We start from the raw sequence: 25,881 nt of genomic DNA on the forward strand, positions 1-25,881 counted from the left end.
AGGAACAGTCTGCCGATACATTTTTACAGTGGTTTTTAACCACTACACTACAGTTACCTTAGAAAAAAAGTTTTAAGACAACTAGTTATTTTAAAAAATATAAAAGACAACCAGTTACATGCCATTTAAGGAATACTATAAATCTCCTCACCAAGCCAAATGGTCCCTGGCGCAGTTCTGTCCAGAGTGACTCATAATCCAGAAAAAAAATGGATATGCCACCCGATAACTAGGGTCCTCAGAGCAGAAGTCAATTCAGCTCTGCACTGATTTCTATCTCAGGGCCAAAGTAGTTTTCTATCCTAGGGCCATAGTTAATTTTCAATTAAATAAAAAAGATAATATTCATGGCAGTTTAGCAATAAAATTACCCTCTATCACAAGCACTTATCTTCAGCTGAATTATTTTGTCAGCAAGCTCCACAACGGCAATGACCTTATGTATGGTTTACTGCTCCCTAGCACCTTGAACAGTGACTGGCACAAAGGAGGCCAACAAATAACATTTGTTAAATGAATCAAGGAATGAACAAATGCTATATGAGTGTTTCTTAGGCTTTACTGTGCTTAAGAATCATCTAGGGAGGGGCACCTGGGTGGCTCAGTGGGTTAAGGCCTCTGCCTTTTGCTCAGGTCATGATCCCAGGGTCCTAGGATCCAACCCCGCATCAGACTCTCTGCTCAGCGGGGAGCCTGCTTCCTCCTCTTTCTCTGCCTGCCTCTCTGCCTACTTGTGATCTCTGTCTGTCAAATAAATAAATAAAATCTTGAAGAAAAAAAAAAAAAAGAATCATCTAGGGATCTTGCTAAAATGCAGATTCTGATTCAGCAGTTCAGGGCTTAGACTAAGAAACCCTTGGGTAACTAAGTTAGCTGCTGGTCTATGGCTCACACTTTTCAGTAGCAAGGTAATTGGACCCCCCCCCCCCCAGGTCATTTCCCCCAATCTCTTCAAGGAGTCAAGAATCAGGATTCACTTACTCTCCAAGGAAGAAAACCTGAAGTTTATTCATCAATAAAGCTATTACTACCGATCCTTATCAGAAGGAAAGACTTATCTCCCCAAATTTTCACTATACCTCAGTCAGATGGCATCTGTTAACTGTTCAAAAACAAAACAGGCTTCCATAGACTAGTGGTTTAGCTTTTTTTTGGCGGGGGCGGCATCAAAGATTACTCTGAAAATATAATCAGAACTACAGAGTTCTCCCCAAAAAGTTTTATAGGAGATTCATGAACCCCTTATTAAGACCAAGATCTCCACTTGTATTTACCATTTAAGTAATTTAAATAGTCCTCAACATACTGAGTCATTTTACTCCAAACTGTTATCTAATAAAGCCAACAGCTAACCATACAAATCAAAATTTTTTTTAAAATTCCAATATTAAATATGATCAACATTAAATACATTAAATACAATCAATATTAAATAAAAAAATAATCCTTTTCAGAAATCTGTATAGTCAAGTCAGCAAACCGTTCTTTTCTTTCTTTCTTTTTTTTTTTTTTTAAAGATTTTATTCATTTATTTGACAGACAGAAATCACAAGTAGGCAGAGAGGCAGGCAGAGAGAGAGAGGAGGAAGCAGGCTCCCCGCTGACCAGAACCCTGGGATCATGACCTGAGCCGAAGGCAGAGGCTTTAACCCACTGAGCCACCCAGGCGCCCCAAACTGTTATTTTCAAATAAAAATGACGAGAAAACTAAGATGAGACTTATCTTTCCCCAGTGTATATGAAAGCTGCAGCTCACATGTAGTGTTTACTATGCACCAGATACTATTTGAAGTACTTTACGTTAACTGTCAATCTTAACAACCTTATGTGACCTATTAATATTATCCTCAAGTTATTAGTATTATCCTCAATTTACACATAAGAAAATTGAGAAAGAGGCGAAACAACTTGCTCGAGGTCATACAAACAGAAAGAGGCTGAGCCTGAACAGTAGCCTTGTACTTGTTTTTAACCACTCTTTTGTGCAACCCTGTATATAAATGTATCTTATAATTATTACTCTATCACTGCCCCCATTTTTTTTCCTTCACCTAACTCAAAAGGCTAGAATAATCCCACATATCTTTTACCTTGCTTAACTGCAAACTTCTGTAAATCCTACAAATTTAATTTCTCATAGCTAATTCAACAACAAATATTTTAGTACCAACTTATGTGCACTGGTAGTGATATGAGGAAAAGTACTGCCAATAAGCATACAGTCTCTTCTGAAGAATTAAAAATAATTATACAAATCAGGAAATTTTTGAACATGAAACAGGATGGGACAACTATTCCAAAAAATAGGTGTACACTGTAACTATCTAGGACAGAATGGGAGGAATGATCACACTAACCGATTTCGTAGTTTGCAGAATCTAGTGTCATGAAGTACTGGCCACCTATGTACAACACAAACCCTGGATTACTCCTAAATTTCTGTTTTGACACAGAAGAGCTTTTCTCTTCCCTCAGTAATATATAAACCAAACAAAACTTAACTTTTCATCCTTGGAGTCTGGCTTTCAGTCTACAGTTCATACTCTACCCCTAGTAATATTCATCTAAAGTATTCCTCTAGAAGAGAACGAAGGGAAACAAGAGAAGGAAGGAAGCGAAGGAAGGAAGGACGAAAGATCCAATGAACTCTTCTGTCTTTGGTTTAGAGTCAGTCATTTATAAATACAGAGATATTTTCTGAACCAAAGTTTGGCTCAAATGTTTGGGTCTATTACAAGAAACAGATGAGAAGACACATGAGTACCTGATACTTAAGTTTCTTTTTCTTACATATACCTATACCTGCATATTAGAAAAAATTTTCTTTACAAAAGAGGAAATATAAATCATCTACTTGCATCTCGTCATTTGGCATTCCTTTAAATCTTGTATACAAATGTCTGTATTTGAACACACTGCAATCTTCATTCCTTTTTTTTTTTTTTAAAGATTTTATTTATTTTTTTGACAGACAGAGATCACAAGTAGGCAGAGAGGCAGGCAGAGAGAGAGGAGAAAGCAGGCTCCCCGCTGAGCAGAGAACCCCACATGGGGCTCGATCCCAGGACCCTGGGATCAGGACCCGAGACGAAGGCAGAGGCTTTAACCCACTGAGCCACCCAGGTGCCCCTGCAATCTTCATTCTTGTTTTGTAAGTTTTATTTGCCCAATTAAAAGTATACTCTTCAGCTATAACAATTTTTAAATAAGGTTAATTACCCAGTTTGGCTTATTCAGAATCAAGGTAAATTCGTAACAACTCAGATTAGAACTCGAAAAGGCATACTTCTCTCTTTTTTTAAAAGGTATTTATCTCTTAAATCAGTGCTGTCTCACAGCAGTTTTTGCAATTACCAGTGCCATTATGATGTAGCTTTAATAATTTTTCCAAAAATGTTCAACAAATCATAAGGCATAAAGTAATAATTTTGGAAAGTTACTATTTATATACTGGACAATTTACAACACAAAAGAGTTGCTATGATAATCAAATCATAGTTGTCAGCTAAGCTCTTCACTAGACTATGTTAAAATGCTTAATACATAAACATCATAAACAGCATTAATATCATGAACACAAACTTTGTCAAAAGAAATTATTATTGCCAAATTAAAGATACGAACTTGATGTTCCAAAAAGTTGTCAATTCTCTAAAGTCATACAACTAACATTTGAACCCAGGATTCCAAAATCCTTGCAGAAAATTATAGTGCATAATGCAAAAGTTTATTATGTTATCAAGACTGGAAACCTTCCTCAAGAACTAAACATTAAAGAAAACAAAATTTAAGCAAAATATAGAATATAGGAATAAAATGCTATGAACACCATCAGAGCTGAAGAGTCATTTTCCATTTTCACTTAAGGATCTTCAGAGAGGTTTAAAATATTTTTAATGACTTCATAGGATTACAGTTTCTCAACTTTCTCTACTTTCCACTCCTCTGCAATATAGACTCAGACCCCATTTCAACTACAGGGTCAAAAATCTCTTCTTAAGCTTCCAGGTAGGAAACCAAAATTACAGATTTGAAGTGTTCATGACTACTGTTGTCAAGGATCATTTCCATTAGCTGGGAAATAATACGGAGCTGCCTGATAACAAACCCAAACTGATACAAAATAACTGAATATCAATACTCCTAGCTTCTGGAAAACTGTAAACCAGTTCACTGTAATTTGAAGCACCAAAAGGTACTTTTACATCTTTATGTTCATTTCTAAGCATTTTATTCTACTTTTCACATTTAAAAGATAATTCCTCCTTCATTCTCAGTCCATTGTATCTGAAAGTATTTCTACCTGAAAATATTTTTATTCATTTTTAAATTCTGCATCTACCTCCAATAAATATTCCAAAATCAAATTGCTCAGAAACCACTATTCACTTATTTATAATTTCTCTTGGCAATCATTCCACAATTTGTTTAGGCACTTTCTAATTCTAAGTCATTTTTTTAAAACAATCATTGTCAGTAAGTGACATCTAATAACTTTTTATAAATAAATTATTTAAATTAATGGGAAAAACCAGTACTGTATTTGGAGTTAAAGGCACAATGTTATGATTACTACAATATAAAATAAATTTCAGATTCTAAGCTTCATCTAAAATTTAAAATGTTATTACCTAAAAAAGCAGAACACTTTAGAAGTCAGATAAATTACTTTAAAAATTATGTAAGACCTGGGGAAAGAAGGGAATGGGCAGTTATTGTTTAATGCGTATCATACAGTTTCAGTTTTGCAAGATGAAGAGTTCTGGATGTGAATAGTGGTGACACTGCAAAACAATGTAAAAGTACTTAATAACCCTGAACCATACACTTAAAATTGGTTAAGATCATTAAATTTTATGTTATCTGTATTTTAAATAATTAAAAATTTAAAAGTTATCTAAGAGTTATTATAGAGTGCATAAAAGTCATTTTTACCTAAATAAGTAGTTACAGGTATTCATTTTCAGGGAAAAACTCTAGAGACAGAAACCCAATTAAAACATGGCCAAACAACTAACGCAGACATAAACTGCTAAAAATATTAGAGGGGGGAAAATGATCTGAAAAACAAACAAAAATGCTAGCAATCACAAAAAATCATTTAAAAAAGTGTAAGCTCTTATTTAAGTAATTTATTAGTAGAAAGCACAATGCTGTTTTGAACTTACAGAATGTGTTTTAAGGGAATTTATGTTGGTAAATATCTGACAACTTTGTGAATTATCCAAACATTTTTCCCTCTTCACAGAGAGCCAGATATTGTATATGTCCCCTTCAGAACACTGAGAAAAAAACCCAATAAACTACTTAAATCAATAGAGCCCTCTGTCTCCAAAACGAAGTTAAAAAAGTTACATCTCACTATTCCTTAAAATAGGATTCCCCGTTTGCCTGTAGCTTCCTATTGCAGTATATCTAGGTAACAGAGTTCTAATTCCAACTTCAATATTCACTAGCTGTGGACAAGTTTCTTAAATTCTATGCTGTAGTTTATCTCTAAAATGGAGATAATAATTCTATCTATCTCACAGATAGGACTGAGTAGATGTATATATATGAACACATGAAAAAACACTGTGTTTTGTACTTACTATACAAAAATGCCTCACGCACAGTAAGTACAATATACAGGTATACCCCTATTATTATAGCACCATTACCATTACTATTATCTGTCCCACTCATTCCAGTTATAAACGAAAAGCTAGGGTCTTACCAGAAAAACACACACAAGTAAAAGATTCTGAATACAACCACAAAGGGCTCAGATTCCAGATTAGAGAAGCCCAACCAAAGATGATTCGCAAGCAACTTGGTTTATAGAAAAGTGGCTCTTAACCTTGTGCCATGGACCTCGTTAGCAGTCCAAGTAATCTACAGATCTCTTCTCAGAATGTTTTTAAAATGCACAGGGGGCATCTAGGTGGCTCAGCCGGTTAAGCAACTGCCTTCAGCTCAGGTCAAGATCCCAGAGTCCTGGGATTGAGCCCCAGATAGGCCTCCCTGCTCAACAGAGAGCCTGCTTCTCCCTCTCCCTCTGATGCTCCTTCTGCTTCTGCTCTCATTCGCACTCTCTAGCAAATAAATAAATAAAATCTTATTAAAAACCTGTAATATGTGAAAATATTTCTCTTGTTGAACCCATTGCAATTTCAAGAATTTTCAGTTCTCTTCAATTCTAGATTTTAATTAGAAGGTAGTCAAAATAAACAAAGAAATATTTTTCTCTCAATGAAGTTCACAGACTTCCTTAATTCTAACCAGAGACCCAGATTAAGAATCCTTGGTTTAGGGGAAAGTGCAAAATAAATTCTGGAGCCAGAGTTGCACCTGAATGACCTCAGGCATCAAACTGAGCTGTGGTTCGCTCCTTTAGAATAATTTCTAAATCCTGTAGGTTATTTCTATAGTTTTAAAAATCAAATATTAGTTAACAAAATGCCACATGACCAGTAGATTGTTTTTTTGTTCTTTGTTTCACTGCTTTTAATACCATATATTTGGCTCCAAACGTGTAGTCACATTGTTAATTTTCAGCAACTCATTATAGGAGAAAAGTTAAAACAATGTACTGATTCACAAAGAAAATGATTAGTGGAAATATTAACAGTTTAATAAGAGCCATGATTTGGCACTAGAATAACCTATATCTAAATCCCAATTCCACTACTTTACTTCTAAGTTCCTTAACCTCTTCCGCTCAGTTTTCTCATCTGTAAAACACTGCAATGTTGTTTTACAAACCAGAGAGGATCTAGCTTAAACACTCAATAAATGGAGCGATTATTAAAGTTCACATTTTAACAAAACCAAAGGAATCAATTGGGAACTCAAAAGTTTATTTTGGAATTCATGTTAATATAAATAAAATTTCAGGGACGCCTGGGTGGCTCAGTTGGTTGAGCAGCTGCCTTCAGCTCAGGTCATGATCCCAGCGTCCTGGGATCGAGTCCCACATCGGGCTCCTTGCTCCGCAGGGAGCCTGCTTCTCCCTCTGACTCTTCCTTCCACTCTGTCTACCTGTGCTCGCTCTCACTCACTCTCTCTCTGACAAATAAATAAATAAAATCTTTAAAAAAAAAAAAAAAATAAAAAAAAAAAATAAAATTTCACATTCTCTTGCCCAGCAAAAACATACACACTTAAAACCTGAAGCATTTGCATGGCATAACGTTCCTAATACAAACTGGCACTGTTTAAAATCGTATCTGATTTCTTATCCTGCCGAAAAAAACCCTACAATGAGGATAAAAAATTGGCAAACAGAATGGGCTCAGTAATCTCAAATCTCTTCATGATTTACTTGGGAGTGTTCCAAGTGAATGTTTATTACCAATGTCGGACATACTCTAAGGTAGCTGCGTCTCTTTAAAACCCAATTTAAAGATCTCAAATTTATCAGCTACACAGTCGGTTAGATTAAAAAAAAATTAAAAGCATGAAATTTACTTTATGTCGTAATATTACGGAATAAAATCCATCACTCCCTCCGAGAGAGAAGAAAAACAGCCATAGACTGGTCCTGGCTTCTCGATCCATTATACAACCTGTAAATTCCTTCCCTCATTGAAAAGATTCTTTTTATGGGCATAGTTAACAAGTGCCAAGTTGCGAAGTTGCAGCTTTGCTGGTTTGACGTTTTCACAATGCAAGAACAATATGATCTGGAATCTACTCAAAGCATTAGCCAGGCAGTCAGCTGATGCTCACTGCACACAAGAGAAATAAGAGAAATTAAACCTCGTATTTCTCTAAATCAGGTATCCACTACCTTTAAAACTAAAATAGGCCAGCAGCGGGCGTTCCAGTTAAAATAAAAGTATTTCTATTGTTAAATAACATAAAAAAAAAAAAAAAAAGCCGGCTTTCCTCGGACTAGGTTTCTCTCATTCTTGGAATTTTCCTCCTGTAAGGGCTTTTATGCGTCCATAAAGCCAAACCCTCATCCCAGAGCCACTGCCTGAGTAACTTTTACAAAAGGTCAAAGCGGTGCCTTTCAAGGCTTCCAAAGCCTACTGGCGTCTCCTCCGTTCACAGTAATTCGCTTTCCACCCACAGAACGTTCCAGAGACTTACGGACGGGGATCAAACAAAATTTGGTGGGGGTTGATAAAAAGCAGCTTTCAACTTTCTCTTCAACATACTTATACCGAATTTCACCTTCCTCCCTCCGCGGCCCCACATGTTGCTTGCTTCCCTCCCAGAGGGCCCCGCGAGACCTCGCTTCTCCACCACCCCCCAACCCCGCCAACGCGCCCACCTGATTACCCTTTTCTCAGTAGACTCCGCCCCGTCCTGCTGCACCCCCCCACCCCGGCCTGTTTGCCTCCTCTAGGAGGTCCATATGGGCCACTTTCCCCTTCCTCTGATTCTCACCTCATACCAGACAAGCCTGGATTCTCCACCTTCAATTCTCCCCCACTACGGCCCTCACTTCCCACAGCTTCCTAAAGTGTTGCGAGAGCGCAGAGTGGAGCCGCAGGCCTGCACGGCCCAGGTGCTGTGTCAGCCTATCTGCCGGTTCCGCGGCGTGTACGGCCTGGAAAGTCACATGGCGGTGGAACCGGCCGGTGCCTCCACACTCCTGCTCTCCTCACAGCAGGACGACATTACCAAGTCCACTCACCTCCACGAAGAGCAACATGTCTTCCTCCGCTCGGCCCAGTCGTTCTCGCCGCCGCGACTCCAACGGGCTTAAAGGCCCGAACCCCAAACGCTAGGTTAAGGACACTCGCCTGGCCCCTCCACCCGGCAGTGGACCCGGCTCCTCCCCCGCCGTCAGCCGCTGCGGCCTGACCCGCCCAGTCCCACCTCCCTTGAAAGAGCAACCGCTTCCGGTTCCAGAGAAAAATTGCTTCCGGGAGAAGAGAAACCCCTCGGCGCGCTCAACTTTTACGCTACCTTTTCCAGCGGCAGCATGGGAGGTACTATCGTCAGTCGTGGGGGGAGGGAAGCGATCAGAGGAAAGCACCATTCTGTACCACGGGGGTGTGTACAGATCTTATTGACGCATTTTATCCCTCGTCAAGCGGAGGGCTACCGCTACTGTAACTACGCAGTTTTCCTAGTTCAAAATCTAGATCTGATGAAAAGCCGAGCTTGTGTGGAGAGTATTGGCAGACGCCCAATCCTTCCGAAAAGGTGGTGGCTCGAAGAAAAAAAGTAGGGAAAAAAAAAAAGGCAGCAGTAATAGTAAATGTATTAATAGCAGCTGCTGTGTATGAAATGCTTAGTATGTGCCTTACTATGTGCCTGGCATTATTCTAAGTATTTTATGAGAATTAATCGTTTAAAAACCTTATGCAATAGATAGTATCCCCATTTTACAGTTGAAGGAACCCTCTCAGAGAGCGGGTTTCCCTTAGAAACGCCTTTAAAGAACTTTGTTCACTTAGATCAGGTAGCCATATCCACGCTACTTAATACTTAGTATGGAAAGCCTCTTCGCTGATGTTCTATCACTGTCACTTCAAATGAAGTACAATAAAATTTTTAAATTATCTTTACACTTTTCTTTTAGATGATCCAAATTCTTTACTATCTTCAGCAATACCTAGTAAGCTTTATTCTTCCCTATCAATCCACTTCTGTATCTTAGGTCCCACACTTAATCTTTTGAAATAATTATGTCTTGATCTTTTCCACTGATTTTTCCCATGCTATTATTTAAAAAATCTTTCTAAATTAAAGGTTTCATTTTCACCAAACTGTTGTTTTCAAGACCTTACCATTCCGATCCCATGTAATCTCCCTTACTTTACCTCTAATGAACGTACTCACTTTTTCATTTAATACCAAAGTCATTTCTCCATCGAATTCCTTATTTTTGTATTCCATCCTCTCCCAAATCTGATCCACAGTAAACTAAGCATTACTTCATCTCAATTAAACCAATCTTACCTTTCCCCTGAAAGATAAACTCAACACTCACCTCCAAAGCCATGGCTCAAGGTGTCTTCACTATCTGGAATGCCTTCATTTGTCAATCAACCTTCTCTCTCCATAGGGTTTTCCCAAAGACAATGCTCCCTACAGATTTCTTCTTCATGTCCCTTATTATCACTTGAATATTCTGTCTTAAGTTATTTTCTTTTTCGTTTTTTACTTTCTTCACCGGTATCGTATATTCTTCACATTCTAGGATAATGGTGGCCACATAGTAGTATCTCTCAACAAGTGCTTACCAAATTGAAGGGGAAGGAGGGAGCTTTAAAATTTTGCTTTAAAAAGCCTTCATTTCCAGTTGCTGATGAAGTCCATGCTGCATAAAAAATATGAGAGAGGGAGAGAGCACAATAATGCTAAATTAGTTTAGTTGACAAGCATGTAAGCTGCTTTGTGAATGCCTACTGAGATAAGCAATATAAAAAAAAAATCAAGAGAAATGAAAGTTGTTTAAGGATCTCACAATCTAATATTATCAACAAAGTACTTAATAAATTAATTGATAAGTTCAAGAAATGCTGGATAATGATGAATATTTTAGTCAAACTTAAACATTTACCAAAATACTTAATTGCAGTCCTTTCAGAAACATTTTTAACTTCCTTGAATGGACTTAAATGTGACTTAAAGGAAAGGAGGGAGTAATTTTTGTGACTGGGTGTTAGGGGAGGCAATCTAACAATAAAAGAAAGTATTCTGGGGCTTAAAAAGTTTCCATATAATTGAGTCTGAAATGATAATAAATATCCAAATTTTAGAAAATTTCTGAGGAGGAACTGAGGAAGAATATGTCAAATGTTTAAAACAAACAAAATCTCTAAAACACAGCCTTTGGTTTTGAGAAGTTCACCAATAATGGACAGAGACAAATAATAGTTACATTCCAAAGAGATAAGTACTATAATAGAAAGTTTACAAAGTATTTGGGAACACAGAGAAGGGGGTAACTTAGACAATGGGATATTAGAAGGGGGAATATTTGCTCTCTTTATATTGATTCATTTCTTAAAAGACAACTACTTTATGTTTCCCTGTCTCCCATTCTCTGAAGGACTGAAATATGTAAATTGTTTAACTTTACAAGTTTATAGCAAGGATGCACCATAGGACAAAGTTTACAATAAGAATTCAACATACAAAGTTCTTGTAGAGAAATTACATTATGTATCCATAATTTGCATAAAGTCTAAAATCTATAAAATGATATATAGTTTATGAATATATCCACCTGTAGTAAAACTATATAAACAGAGACTAGACATAAGTACATCAAATTCATGACTGTCAATGTCTCTGTAAAGGGAAAGAGGGGGAGGAAGAAGTCTAGGGAGAGGACCAAAAGGGACTCCAACTTTATCTCTAATGCTTTATTTAAAAATTTCTGAAGCAGGGGTGCCTGGGTGGCCCAGTCGGTTAAATGGCTGCCTTCGGATGGGGTCATGATCCTGGGATCCTGGGATTAAGCCCTACAGGGGGTGTCCCTGCTCATCGGGGGGTCAGCACTTCCCCTCTCCCTCTGACCCTCCCCCCTGCTCATGCTCTCCTGCATGCTCTCTCTCTCAAGTTAATACATTTTTTAAAAAAACTTTAAAAAACATTTCTGAAGCAAATACGACAAAATGTTAATATTTGTTCATTCTATATGATAGGCACATGACTATTTGTTATATTTATTTCTGTACTGCTTCATATTTTTTAATAAATAAAAAAGCTACACATTTAACAAAACTACCCTGTCCTTTAATTACTCCTTTGTCCTAAATCCTTTCACATCCTCTGCTAACAAAGGAGCTGCCCAGAGTACTCCTCTCAGTTACAAAGCAGCATCCAACGTTCCCTTCACTTTCTCCGGCCAGCTATGGAATTTCAGAAACTTCTTCAGTCACATTCCTTGGAAAAATGAATAACTAGGCAGTGCAGAGAGTTTGACCTTCAGCCAAATAATAGCTTCCAAATTATTACATGTCTAGGACAAGCTGAGGGGCAGCTGAGGATGTTGTAACACAACTAGTCCACTACACGTTTAAAAATTCTTAAGCAGGGTGCCTGGGTGGCTCAGTGGGTTAAGCTGCTGCCTTCGGCTCAGGTCATGATCTCAGGGTCCTGGGATCGAGTCCCGCATCGGGCTCTCTGCTCAGCAGGGAGCCTGCTTCCCTTTCTCTCTCTCTCTCTGCCTGCATCTCCATCTACTTGTGATTTCTCTCTGTCAAATAAATAAATAAGGGGCGCCTGGGTGGCTCAATGGGTTAAGCCTCTGCCTTAGCTCAGGTCATGATCTCAGGGTCCTGGGATCGAGCCCCATATCGGGTTCTCTGCTCAGTGGGGAGCCTGCTTCCTCCTCTCTCTCTCTGCCTACTTCTGATCTAAAAATTTTTAAAATAAATAAATAAATAAATAAAATCTTAAAAAAAAATTCTTAAGCAAAACCTCAGGAAGAGAGAAGAATCAGGAGTTACATTTGATATACTGGATCTTGAATTCTAACACCTAGATTTTAAGCTTATTTAAGCAAGGCTATATCTTCTATTTCCTTTTCAATATTCAGTTCAATATTCTGGTTGTCTATTCTTTCCTACCCTCCCTCCCCGCTATCATGACAGCATATAGATAGAATGCCTAGTTCTCCGCATATAGTAAGCACTCTAGAAATGTTTGAGTCATTGATGTCATGATGGATTTACTATGACATCACCAGGACTGGAATACCATGGTTAGCAACAAATTAGGGTAAACCACAACCTGTGGGAGCAGGAAAGACCTAGCTTCCTTGTGGACACCTTTATAGCATTTGCCTATGTTCGGTGAAAAAAGAAGAAATAAAAGAAAATCACGAACTTTTCAAACTATTTATCAAAATGCAAAGTGGGATAGACAGCGACTCTGAACCAGAAAAAGAAGTTATGGATTCCACCATCATGTCCAGAAAATCCCTTTACAAATCAGGGGTCCCTCAGCTGGAGATCCCATTTGCAGTACAGAATGTCATCTCTAGGATTGAGCAAGCACAGCTTCATCGAGCCAGAGAGGTAGGTCATAAATGAGAAGTTTACAGATTACAACTGTTTTTTAACTTTCAATGATAAGCTGCATTTTTGGAACTCATTTTATTTTCATGATCTTTGACTATATTTGAGGTAACTTTGATTTCAAATGACAATTTCACCTCTCTGCATAACATGCTCCAATTTTGTTAGTCTCTTTTACTTTCCTATGAGAATTAATTACTACTTTTGAGAAATAAATTGCATGTGCTATTGAGTGATTGGGATAGAAAGAAAAATAAAAATCTGTAGCAAATATTGATATCTAATTTCAGTCAGTAGTTTTCCTTTGTTCTCAACTAAACTTTTGTCAAATAACTGTTAGCAAGAAAAAATATAGTTTGGCTTGAATTCCAGCTCATGGAAGGGGGATTTATTGGAAGGTAGAAACCCAACGACAATGAACAGAAGGTTCATGTAACAATCCAATAAACTTCAAACAACTAAGGTTATATACTACATTCTATTCTCTCAAACAGAATACAAAAAAATTCAGTGGGTTTGAAATAAAATTAATTCAAGTAAGTTTTTTCCTATGTTTAAGGAGCGTTAAATATTTGTACTTTCTCATTCTCTGAATAAACGTACTCCTCCACTCCCCACAACTAACAACAATGACCTGGTGTTTGCTTTTAACACCTTTATTGAGGTATAATTGGCACATAATAAGCTGTATATATTTTTTTATCTTTTTTTTTTAAAGATTTTATTTTTTTGACAGACAGGTATCACAAGCAGGCAGAGAGGCAGGCAGAGAGAGAGGAAGCAGGCTCCCCGCCGAGCAGAGCGCCCAATGCGAGGCTCCACCCCAGGACCCCAAGATCACTACCTGAGCGGAAGGCAGAGGCCCAACCCACCGAGCCACCGAGGCACCCCAGCTGTGTGTGTGTGTGTATATATATATATATATATATATACACACACATATATATATATATATTTTTAAAGATTTTATTTATTTAGTTGACAGAGATCACAAGTAGGCAGAGAGGCAGGCAGAGAGAGGAAGCGAGCAGAGAGCCCAATGTGAGGCTCTATCCCAGGACCCTGGAATCATGACCTGAGCTGAAGGCAGAGGCTTTAATCCGCTGAGCCATCCAGGCATCCCTGTATATATTTTTAAGTATATGTTTTGATATATATAAACACCTGTGAAAACCTCATCACAATCAAAATAATGAATTTACCCATCACCCCATAAAGTTTCCTTATGCTCACTTACAATTCCTCCCACATACCCTTCCCAACCCCGCCCCCACTATCTCTCGGCAACTGCCAATCTGCTTTTTGTCTCTACAGATTATTTTGCATTTTAAAAGAATTTTATAAGTGGAATCATACAGCATCTACTTACTCTCAAATAAAATTTTTGTTTCTCTTAATTGATGTTTGATATTTTTATTAACATATAATGTATTATTTATAATTATATGTAATATTATTATAATTAAAATTATTATATATATAATTATAATCATCAGGCTTACACAATTCACAACACTCACCATAGCACATACCCTCCCCAATGTCCATAACCCAACCACCCTATCCCTACTCTCCACCAGCCAGCAACCCTCAGTTGTTTCCTGAGATTAAGAGTCTCTCATGGTTTGTCTCCTGCCTGATCCCATCTTGTTTCATTATTTTCCCTCCCTCCCTCCCAGGACCCCCGGTCCTGTGTCTCAAATTCCTCATATCAGAAAGATCATATGATAATTCTCTTTCTCTGATTGACTTATTTTGCTTAGCATAATATCCTCTAGTTCCATCCACATCATTGCAAATGGCAAGATTTTGTTTCTTTTGATAGCAGCATAGTATTCCATTGTATATATATACCACATCTTCTTTATCCATTCATCTGTTGATGGACATCTAGGTTCTTTCCATAGTTTGGCTGTTGTGGACATTGCTACTATAAACATTTGGGTGCATGTGCCCCCCTCAGATCACTACTCAAATAAATAAAATCTTAAAAAGATTATCTCACTCTCTCTCCCTCTGCCCCCTCCCTCTCTAAAAAAATGAAATTGCTATGAATATCTGTACATTAATTCATGACTTATAGACATATGCTTTCATTTCTTTGGGATAAATACTTAGGTTGGAGTGGCTGGGTCACATGGTATATAAATGTTCAATTTAAAACAAGACTACCGGGGCGCCTGGGTGGCTCAGTGGGTTAAGCCTCTGCCTTCGGCTCAGGTCATGATCTCAGGGTCCTGGGATCGAGCCCCACATCAGGCTCTCTGCTCAGCAGGGAGCCTGCTTCCCTTCCTCTCTCTCTCTCTCTCTCTCTGCCTACTTGTGATCTCTGTCAAATAAATAAATAAAATCTTTAAAAAAAAAATAAATAAAAAAATAAAACAAGACTACCAAACCTTTAAAAAGTGGTTATATATCTGTTCGCCATCTGGATGTCTTCTTTGGAAAAATGTCTACTCTTGTCTTCTGCCCATTTTAAAACTGGATTATTTGTTTTTTGGTTGTGAGTTTTATAAGTTCTTTATATATTTTGGATACTAAACTATCAGATATGTCATTTGCAAATATCTTCTCCCATTCTATAGGTTGCATTTTAGTTGTTTTTTTTATTGTTTACTTTGCTGTACAGAAGCTTTTGATTTTGATAAAGTCCCAATATCTTACTTTTGTTTTTGTTACCCTTAGTTTAGAAGACCAATGTCAAAGTACTAGCTGTGTTCTCCTCTGGGGTTTTAATGGATTTCTGCTTCACATTTAGGTCTTTCATCCATTTTGAATTTATTTTTGTATATAGTATACGAAAGGGTCTGGTTTCATTCCTTTGCATATTGCTGTCCAGTTTTCCCAACACCATTTGTTGAAGAGACTATCTTTTTTCCATTGGATATTCTTCCCTTTTTTGTCAAAATTAGTTGACCATATAGTTGTGGGTTCATTTTTGGGTTTTCTATTCTGTTCCATTGAACAATGTGTCTATTTTGTGCCAATACCATCATCAGGGAAATACAAATGAAAACTACAATGACATATCGCCTCACATCAGTCAGAATGGCTAAAATTAAGAACACAGGAAACAGGTTTTGGTGAGGATGCCAAGAAAGAGGAACCCTCTTACACTGTTGGTGGGAATGCAAACTGGTGCACCAACTCTGGAAAATAGTATGGAAATTCCTCAAAAAGTTAAAAATTGAACTATCCTATGTGCTACTAGGTATTTATCCAAAGGATACAAAAGCACGGATTTGAAGGGATACATGCACCCCTATATTTATAGCAGCATCATCAACAATAACCAAATTAGAAAAGGCCCAAATGTCTATCAACTAATGAATAGATGAAGAAGATATGGTATAATCAGGGAGATTCAAATCAAAACCACATTGAGATACCACCTCACACTAGTTAGAATGGCCCAATTAACAAGACAGTAAACAAGTGTTGGAGAGATGTGGAGAAAGGGGAACCCTCTTACACTGTTGGTGGGAATGCAAGTTGGTGCAGCCACTTTGGAAAACACTGTGGAGATTCCTTAAGAAATTAAAAATAGAGGGCGCCTGGGTTAAGCCTGTGCCTTCAGCTCAGGTCATGATCTCAGGGCCCTGGGATCGAGTCTCGCATTGGGCTCTCTGCTCCGCAGGAAGCCTGCTTCCTCCTCTCTCTCTCTCCCTGCCTGCCTCTCTGCCTATTTGTGATCTCTCTCTCTCTCAAAAAAAATTAAAATTAAAATAAAAAAAAAGAAAATAGAGCGTCCCTATGACCCTGAAATTGCACTACTGGGTATTTACCCCAAAGATACAGATGTAGTGAAAAGAAAAGAAAAGAACATTGGGGTACAGGTGTACCCCAATGGCCACAGTCGCCAAACTGTGGAAAGAGCCAGGATGCCCTTCAACAGACAAATGGATAAAGATGTGGTCCATATATACAATGGAATATTATGCCTCCATCAGAAAGGATGAATACCCAACTTTTGAATCAATATGGACGGGACTGGAGGAGATTATGCTGAGTGAAATAAGTCAAGCAGAGAAAGTTACATATCATATGGTTTCACTTACTTGTGGAGCATAAGGGACAACATGGAAGATATTAGGAAAAGGAAAGAAAAAGTGAATTGGGGAAATTGGAGGGGGAGACGAACCATGAGAGACTGGACTCTGAGAAACGAACTGTGGGTTTTGGAGGGGAGGAGAATGGGGGTTAGGTGAGCCTGGTGGTGGGTATTAAGGAGGGCACGTATTGCATGGTGCACTGGGTGTGGTGCATAAACAATGAATCCTGGAGCACTGAAAAAATGAAATTAAGAAAAAAGATGTAGTATACATATACAATGGAATTTTACTCAGCCATAGAAAAGAATGAAATCTTGCATTTGCAACAATGTGGATGGAGCTAGAGAACAGTATGCTAAGGGATATGTCAGTCAGAGAGAGACAAATACCATTTGATTTCACTCCTATATGGAATTTAAAGAAAGAAAACAAATGAACATGGTTGGAGTTACGGGGGTGGGGAAGAGAGTAAACCAAGTAAACCAAGTAACTGGCTCTTAACTATAGAGCACAAACTGATGGTTATCAGAGGGGAGGTGGGTGGGAGGATGGGTTAAACAGAGGAAGGGATTAAGGAGGGCAATTGTTATGAGGAGTACCAGGTGTTTGTGGAAGTGTGGAATGACAATATGGTACACCTGAAAACAATATTACATTGTATGTTAACTAACTGGAATTTAAATTAAAACTTTTAAAAAAGTGGTTATACTATTTTATATTCCCACAAGCAGTGTATGAGATTTGCAATTGCTCATCTTTATCAACACTTGATGTTGTTGGTCTTTTTAATTTTAACCATTCCAAAAGGTATACAATAGTATCTCATTGTGGTTTTAATTTGCAGTTTTATGACTAATGGTTTTGAGCAACTTTCAACAAGTTTATTTATACTCAATATATCTTCTTTGGTAATTCAAATATTTTGGCCATATTTTAAAAGCTTATTAGTCTATGTTCTTATTATTGAGTTTTGAGTATTTTTATTATTTTGATAGCAACTTTTACCAGATAAGCAATTTGCAAATATTTTCTTTTATTCTGTGGCTTGTCTTTTTCTTCTCCCGTGTCTTTCAAAGAACAAAATTCCTTAGTCCAATTTCTTTCAAAGCAAACTTTGACTAACTCAAGATCACACATTTTCTCCTTCTAGGAACTTTATACTTACAGATTTTACACTTAGGTCTATGGTTCATTTTGTCTTAATCTTTGTATATGATATCAGATATTGATTGAGATGTTGATTTTTTGACAATTATTCTAGACCCACTTGTCGAAAAGACTATCCCTTCTCCATTGCATTGTATTGCATGTTTATTGAAAATTAATTGACCATATATGTATGAATTTATGGGCTCTCTAGTCTGTTCTCTTGGTCTATTTATCTGTGTTTATGCTAATACTACAATGTCTTCATTACTGAGATTTTTGTTTGTTTGTTTTTGATTACAGAGGTTTTATGATAAATAATAAATAAATAATATGATAATTCTTGAAATCATATACTTTTAGTTCTCCAACTTTGTTCTTTTTCATGTATGCCCAACTTCTTCTCTCACATCTTCCTTTTACCCCCACTTCCTCCTCTTGGGCTTCTTTCTCTGAAGTGACACATTCAAACACTCATAACCTAAAAACTGTCTTTATCCACACTGCTTTCTCCCTTTCCATCTCCATATAAAATTTAGAATCAGTCTGTCAAATTCTACTGGGGGGAAAAGCTTGCTGGTATAGATCAATTTGGGAAGAATTGAGAACTTAACAATATTGGGACTTCTGACCTGTGAAAACAACATATCTCTGTTTTTATTTATGTCTAATTTTTCTCAGAAGTGCTAGACCTTGCATATCTTTTGTTAGATTTGTCCCTAAGTATTTCATTTTTTTTTACTACTGTGAATAGTATTGCTTTCTAATTTCCATTCTCATTTGTTCACAACTAATATATAGAAAATACAATAAATTTTTGTGTGTTCATTTTGTATAATAAAACCCAGTTATTAGTCCTCATAGATTTTCTTCATACTTTCCTTGGGATTTTCTACATAGACAACCCTGTTATATGGTAATAGAGGCAGTTTGAGTCCCCTTTTTATATCTGTGTGCATTTCAACTTTGTTTTCAGGGAGAGGGAGGAAAATAAACTCCCTTTTTTAATTACTGAGTAGGCAACTTTGCCCCACTTGCTGATATTTTAATCAGAAGTAGATACTGAGTTTTATCAGAAGGTTTACTGCATCCATTGGGATAATCATGGTGTTTGTTGTTGTTGTTTTTGTCTTTTTGAATCTGTTAAAATAGTGGGTTACATTGATTTATGACTGATAAAACAACCTTTCATTTTTTTTGGATAAATTCTATTTACTCAGAAGTTAGCATTCTTTTTATTACCTTGTATTCAGTTTGCTAAAATTGTGTCAATTTTGTGTCTATTTATAAAACATATTGGTCTGTAGTTTTAATACCTTGGTTTTGGCATCAGACTAATGTTAGCTTTATAGGCTCAGATAGAGTATTCTTTTAAATTTTCTCTAAGTCTTTTGAGAATTGACATTTCCTTTTATGTTTGGTAGAAACCACTAAGTGCTTGGGTGGGGTAGGTAGAAATAATCAATGGAAGCATCTAGACTTGTGGTTTAACTCATGGGAAAGTTTTAAACTACAAATTCAATTTATAAAATTGTACAGCTATTCAGTTTATCTGTCTTCTTTTTTATTTTATTTTATTATTTGAGAAATAGACATAGAGAGCACAAGCAGAGGGAGGGGCAAAGGAAGAGAGAAAAGCAGGCTCCCCACTGAACAGGGAGCCTGATGCAGGGCTTGATCCCAGGACCCTAAGATAGAGACCTGAGCTGAATGAAGTCAGACACTTGACCGACTGAGCCACCCAGGTACCCCTCAGGTTATCTGTCTTCTTAAGTGAACTTTAACATTTTGTGTCTTGTAATTTGCCAATTTTATATCATTTTATTGGCCCAAAGTTCACAATAACCCCTTACTACCTCGTTATTATCTGTAGAATCTGTAATAATATCACTTTTCACTTCTGATATTAGCAATTTGTCTTCTCTCTCTCTTCCCTTATCAAGCTGGCTAGAGGTTTATCAATTTTTATTGTTATTTTCAAAGAACCAAGTTTTTCTTAAAAAAAAGATTTTACTTTCTTGGGGGTGCCTGAGGGGCTCGGTTGGTTACACCTCTGCCTTTGGCTCAGGTTATGATATCAGGGTCTTGGAATTGAACTCCGTACCGGACTCCCTGCTCAGTGGGGAGCCTGCTTCCCCCTCTGCCTCTGCCCCTAAATTATACTCGGTCTCTCTTTCTCTCAAATAAATAAATAAGATCTTTATTAAAATTTTGTTTTACTTTTTATTTATTTATTTTTTAAGATTTTATTTATTTATTTGACAGACAGAGATCACAAGCAGGCAGAGAGGCAGGCAGAGAGAGAGAGGAGGAAGCAGGCTCCCTGCCAAGCAGAGAACCCGATGCGGGGCTTGATCCCAGGACCCTGGGATCCTGACCTGAGCCGAAGGCAGAGGCTTTAACCCACTGAGCCACTCAGGCGCCCCTTGTTTTACTTTTTAAAAGATTTTATTTGGGGCGCCTGGGTGGCTCAGTAGGTTAAGCCTCTACCTTCGGCTCAGGTCATGATCCCAGGGGCCTGGGATGGTGTCCCGCATAGGGCGCTCTGCTCGGCAGGGAGCCTGCTTCTCCTCATCTCTCTCTCTGTCTGTCTCTCTGCCTATTTGTGATCTCTCTCTCAGTCAAATAAATAAATAAAATCTTTAAAAAAAAAAAAAGATTTTATTTATTTATTTTAGAGAGAGCGAGCAGGAGGAGGGGCAGAGGGAGAGGGTGAGAGAATCCTCAAGGAGACTCCCCGCTGAGCGCAGAGCCTCGGGATTATGACTTGAACCAAAATCAAGAGTCCTCAACTGACTGAGCCACCCAGGTGCCCCTAAAGATTTTATTTTTAAGTAATCTCTACACCCAAGGTGGGGCTCGACCTCACAGCCCCAAAATCAAGAGTCACATGCTCCTAAGTGTGGGGTGGAGAGGTGGCTCCACTGGTGAAGCACACTTAGTAGAATTTAGAGGCTCAATGTCTTAAGCTTTATCAGGGCCTTCCTACACATCCTCGTTCCAATTTTCAGAGTTCTGTTCCTTCCCAATTAATACCCTCACTTTAACAGTAGATACCTTGCAAGGCTGGGAATTCAACTTGTATGGTAATTCAACCAGTCAGAGAACGAGATTCTTGGTTTAATTTCCAGCAATCTCAGGACTGCAGTATAGGAGATAAGGGTCTCCTTCGGAACACACACAGGAGCTCACAGGTCATTCCCATGGTGCTTGAGCTAGAAATTCAAATCCCTGAGCTCATCCTCCCCCTGCGCCCCACACTTTATCCAATGACATTAGGAGCAACCAACCAGTCTCATTATATTTATTAGTTTGCCATAAATGTTTGGCATTTATACAGTCATCCGGATTCTTCTTGTAAGCAGTTGATTAGGAGTATCGTCTTAATTGACAGACCATGCCAAGGGCTATCACTGCTCTCTTTAATACTGGAAATGGAGTCATTCATATCTTTGAATCTAATCAAATTAGAAAGCCAATTCTAGAAATCCTAAACCCAATTCAGAAAACTTATCCTTAAGATTCTGTTCCTCCGGAAATACTCTTTCTACAACAGAATCTGTGTTGTTTATCTCTATGTGACAGGAATCAGCCTGCATACATAATGACTTCCTATATTCCTCTGAATATACAGCTGCTTTTGGATGTTCTAATATTTAAATGTCTGGCTCCTGGGGTGCCTGGGTGGCTCAGTTGGTTAAGCGTCTGCCTTCAGCTCAGGTCATGATCCTGGGTTTCTGGGATCAAGCCCCGCATTAAACTCCTTGCTCAGTAGGAAATCTACTCTCCATCTGTTATTCTCTCCCTCCTTCTCTTTCTCTCTCTGTCAAATAGATAAATAAAATAATAAATGTATGTATGTATGTATGTATGTATGTATGTCTTGGTTCCTAAAGGGGAGAAAAAGGAAAACTGAAGGGGAAAGAACAGAGCTATCTCTTTTAATTCCCTGAAAGCTGCTTCACCCAGAGCACACTGCAATAATGGTAGCCTGCCTTTGTATCTGCACTTCTGTGATCTGAAACAGTAGTTCACAATCAGGAGACAGATCCCTTACTTGGAAGACAAGATTCTTATTGCCCACCCTGGCTCTTATAAGCTGTTCTAGGAATGTTTCCCATCACTGGGGTGGAGAGTGGGGAATGGACACCTTCTACTATTGTGAAGGCTAATATTACATTTTACTGGTCAAACCTTCCCTTAAAAGTTGTAAGCCATTAGGACACCTGGGTGGCTCTGTGGGTTAAGCCTCTGCCTTCAGCTCAGGTCATGATCCCAGGGTCCTGGGATAGAGCCCCACATCAGGCTCCTTGCTCAGCAGGGAGCCTGCTTCCCCTCCCCCGACCCCCACCTGCCTCTCTGCCTACTTGTGATCTCTCCTCTCTCTCTGTCAAATAAATAAATAAAATCTTAAAAAAAAAAAAAGTTGTAAGCCATTGAGTAAACCCCAGAATCCCTAATCAGTTAAATCAGATAGAATGCCATATTATGGTTGTTGTTTTTGGTTGGAGAGATGGATTCCTTGCCCTTCTTACTCAGCCATCTCCCCTATGACCTGATTTTTTTTTTAAAGATTTTATTTATTTATTTGACAGAGAGACACAGCGAGAGAGGGAACACAAGCAGGGGGAGTGGGAGGAGAAGCAGGGTTCCCGCAGAGCAGGGAGCCCAACGTGGGACTCGATCCCAAGACCCTGGGATCATGACCTGAGCCGAAGGCAGACTCTTAATGACTGAGCCACCCAGGCGCCCCTTACCTGATATTTTTTATTGGACGTCAGATATTGTGAACTTTGCCTTGTTAAATACTGGTATTTTCCTAATTCTGTAAGTATTTTCAAACTTTTACAACATGGTTATTTAGTAGTAGTGTGATCCTTTTGAGTTTTACTTTTGTTATTGTTAGGTGAGACTATAGGAGCATTTGCTCTCTGGCTAATTTTGCTCCCACTGTGAGGCAAAACCCTTTCTGAGTACTTTATCAGATGTCACATGAACAAAGCTTTTTACTCCACCTGGGAACAGAAAATATTTCTCCTCCCTGTCTGAGCTCTGGGGTTTATTTCTATTAATCATTTTAGGTGGCCTTCTTTTCATTGTATTAGATAAGAGGATGAATCATATCCCTATAACTTCATCTTGGATGGAAACATAGACTGAATTCTTAAAAGTTTGGGGCACCTGGATGGCTCAGTCGTTAAGTGTCTCCCTTCAGGCTCAGGTCATGATCCTCGGGTCCTAGGATCCAGCCCTGCATTGGGCTCCCTGCTCAGCGGCAAGCCTGCTTTCCTTCTCCCACTCCCCCTGCTTGAGTTCCTGCTCTTGCCGTCTCTCTCTCTGTCAAATAAATAAATAAAAATTCAAAAAATTTTTAAAAATAAAAACTTAAAAAAATTACAATAAACACAAGTGAAGACTTCACAATTGGAAAAGCCCTATGAATCATCACAAAATATACGAACCCAGAAATTATATATATAATCTGCACTACAGATACCTCCCTATTTTCCCCAAAGACAATTATTACCCTCATCTTTAACAGTGTAGATTGTTTTTTTTTTTTTTTAATTTAAAGATTTTATTTATTTATTTGTCAGAGAGAGAGTGAGCAAGAGCAAGCACAGGCAGACAGAGAGGCAGGCAGAGTCAGAGGGAGAAGCAGGCTCCCTGCGGAGCAAGGAGCCCGATGTGGGACTCAATCCCAGGACGCTGGGATCATGACCCGAGCTGAAGGCAGCTGCCCAACCAACTGAGCCACCCAGGCATCCCAGTGTAGATTGGTTTTGCCTGAAAAATGGAATCATGCAGTATATATTCTTTAATATATACTTTTTTTGCTTAATACTATGTTCATGAGATTCTTTGTATAAAGCTATAGTTCATTCATTTTCATTACTATCATCCCATTATATGATTTTATCCATTCTCTGTTGTCTACTAGAAATAATATCACTATAAACATTTTTGTGAATATGTTTTGAGTGCATATGTATGCATTTCATCTATGAACGGAATTGCTGGTCAATCAGGTATGCCTAGATTCAATTGTAGTAAGTAATTCAAAATACTTTTTTTTCTTTAAACTTTTTATTACATACCAATTTTAGACTTAAGGAAAAGGCACAAAATACAAGTTTCCATATATTTTTTAACTCCGCTTCCCTTAATGTTAACATTTTACATAACCATAGTACACTGCCAGAACCAGGAAATTGAAATTGATACAATAATTGAAGATCTCATTTGATTTTACCAGTTTTGCCACTAATGTGTTTTTCTGTCCCAGGATCCTACCCAAGGTCTCATATAGTACCTACTTGTTTCTTAGTCTTCTGCAGTCTATATCATTTCCTTAGTCATTCATTGTTTTCATGATCTTGATATTTTCAAAGAATTTTATTTTTGAATGTCTCTTAATTTTGGTTTCTCTAATATTTTTCATGATTGGATTGAAGTTATGCATTTAGGGGACAAAAATACCCCATAAATGATCTGTGTCCTCAGTATATCCTATTATAGGTATTTGTGTTATGACTCAATGTTAACATTGATCACTTGGTTAAAATGGTTTGTTCACCGTGAAGTTACTGTTTTTCCCTCTGCAGTTAATGAATATCTTGGGGAAGATACTTTGAGACTATGCATGTTCTGTCTTTTCCAACTTCTGTCCACTAATTTTGGAATTAATTGGAACTCTATTGCAAGGAAAAGCTACCTCTTCCCTTTATTTATTAACTTACACTGATAGAGACTCATAGATATTTATTCTACCCTGTGGAGGAGGAGGAGGAGGAGGAGGATGATGATGATTATCATTGGCTTCAATTGTTCCAGATTTGGCCATTAGGAGTTCCTTCAGGTTGACGCCTGTGTTCTTTCAACAAATGGCTGTCTATCTATCTATCTATCCATCTATCCCATAAGATGTTCCAGGATCAACTTATACATTCCCTTCCCAACACTGAAATCAATGACTTTTCAAAAAGCCATGGTTCCTTTTATTAGAGATTGATGTTGGAAGCCAAGATCTGGGGCTACATGTGTTCTTTACTACTGGAGTGTCATTTCTTCTCAGCCCTCTTACCAAAGAGAGCTAAGAAGTATATTCACATGTATCAGACCACATATATATACACATCTATATTTATTTATCTATCTGTATATACATTTAAAACATGACTTAATACTGATAGTTCAGATTCCAATCCTATACCATAGGGTTCATTTTAGTCTTTTCCTGTTCCTTATTTGTAACTTCTGTCACAAAAGTGAAAAATTCAGTTCTTTTTATCTACAATATATTTATTCATTCATTTCTGTGTACACATAAAGTAGTTTCAGAGTTAACTCATTCCCCTGCAAAAAACAAACTTAGTGATTAAGTACAGCATTTATGTACCATTCTTTTGTATTTGACCTTATATTATTCAGTCAGGATATTGTTTTCCAAAGTTACTAGCTAGTTCTTTTCTCTCCAATGTGTTATGTTCTTTATTCCTATACATTTAACTTCAGTTGTTAATGTTTGCATCCATATCTTCTCACTATATGTATCGGTTGGTTTTAACAGTTTATTTATTGAGTATGTGAAGGGTATGTAAAACATTACTATAGTGATAAGTCAGGTTATATAAAAACATATACTGAAGGAGAGATTGTTAGGAAGATAGCAGAGTAGGAGGACCCTAAGCTCACCTTGTCTCTTGAATACA

The 25,881-nt window shown here is 37.8% G+C and overlaps 2 protein-coding genes across 11 annotated transcripts in view; one reads left to right on the forward strand and one right to left on the reverse strand.

The window, feature by feature from the left end:
• The window catches only part of LARP4 (La ribonucleoprotein 4), a 211,034-nt gene that overhangs the window by 71,673 nt on the left and 113,480 nt on the right, over positions 1-25,881 (reverse strand). For 5 of the 9 annotated variants that reach the window (XM_059185369.1, XM_059185374.1, XM_059185372.1 and 2 more), the window contains exon 1: positions 8,627-8,804. In XM_059185369.1, the coding sequence (XP_059041352.1) occupies positions 8,627-8,644 (18 nt within the window). In that variant the 5' untranslated portion in view covers positions 8,645-8,804. Of the gene's footprint in view, positions 1-8,376; positions 8,557-8,626; positions 8,807-9,931; positions 10,262-12,401; positions 12,530-25,881 lie in introns of those variants that run through there. The other 4 variants (XM_059185371.1, XM_059185370.1, XM_059185375.1 and 1 more) reach the window with 4 other exon arrangements.
• Positions 12,371-25,881, forward strand: part of FAM186A (family with sequence similarity 186 member A) — a 77,238-nt gene continuing 63,727 nt past the window's right edge. Inside the window, exon 1 of one of the 2 annotated variants that reach the window (XM_059185363.1) lies at positions 12,371-12,971. In XM_059185363.1, coding sequence (XP_059041346.1) covers positions 12,801-12,971 — 171 coding nt within the window. In that variant the 5' untranslated portion in view covers positions 12,371-12,800. The remainder of the gene's footprint in view (positions 12,972-25,881) is intronic. The other variant, XM_059185364.1, reaches the window with a different exon arrangement.

The sequence above is a fragment of the Mustela lutreola genome, chromosome 8, assembly GCF_030435805.1.
Source record: "Mustela lutreola isolate mMusLut2 chromosome 8, mMusLut2.pri, whole genome shotgun sequence".
In the NCBI taxonomy this organism is placed as follows: domain Eukaryota; kingdom Metazoa; phylum Chordata; class Mammalia; order Carnivora; family Mustelidae; genus Mustela; species Mustela lutreola.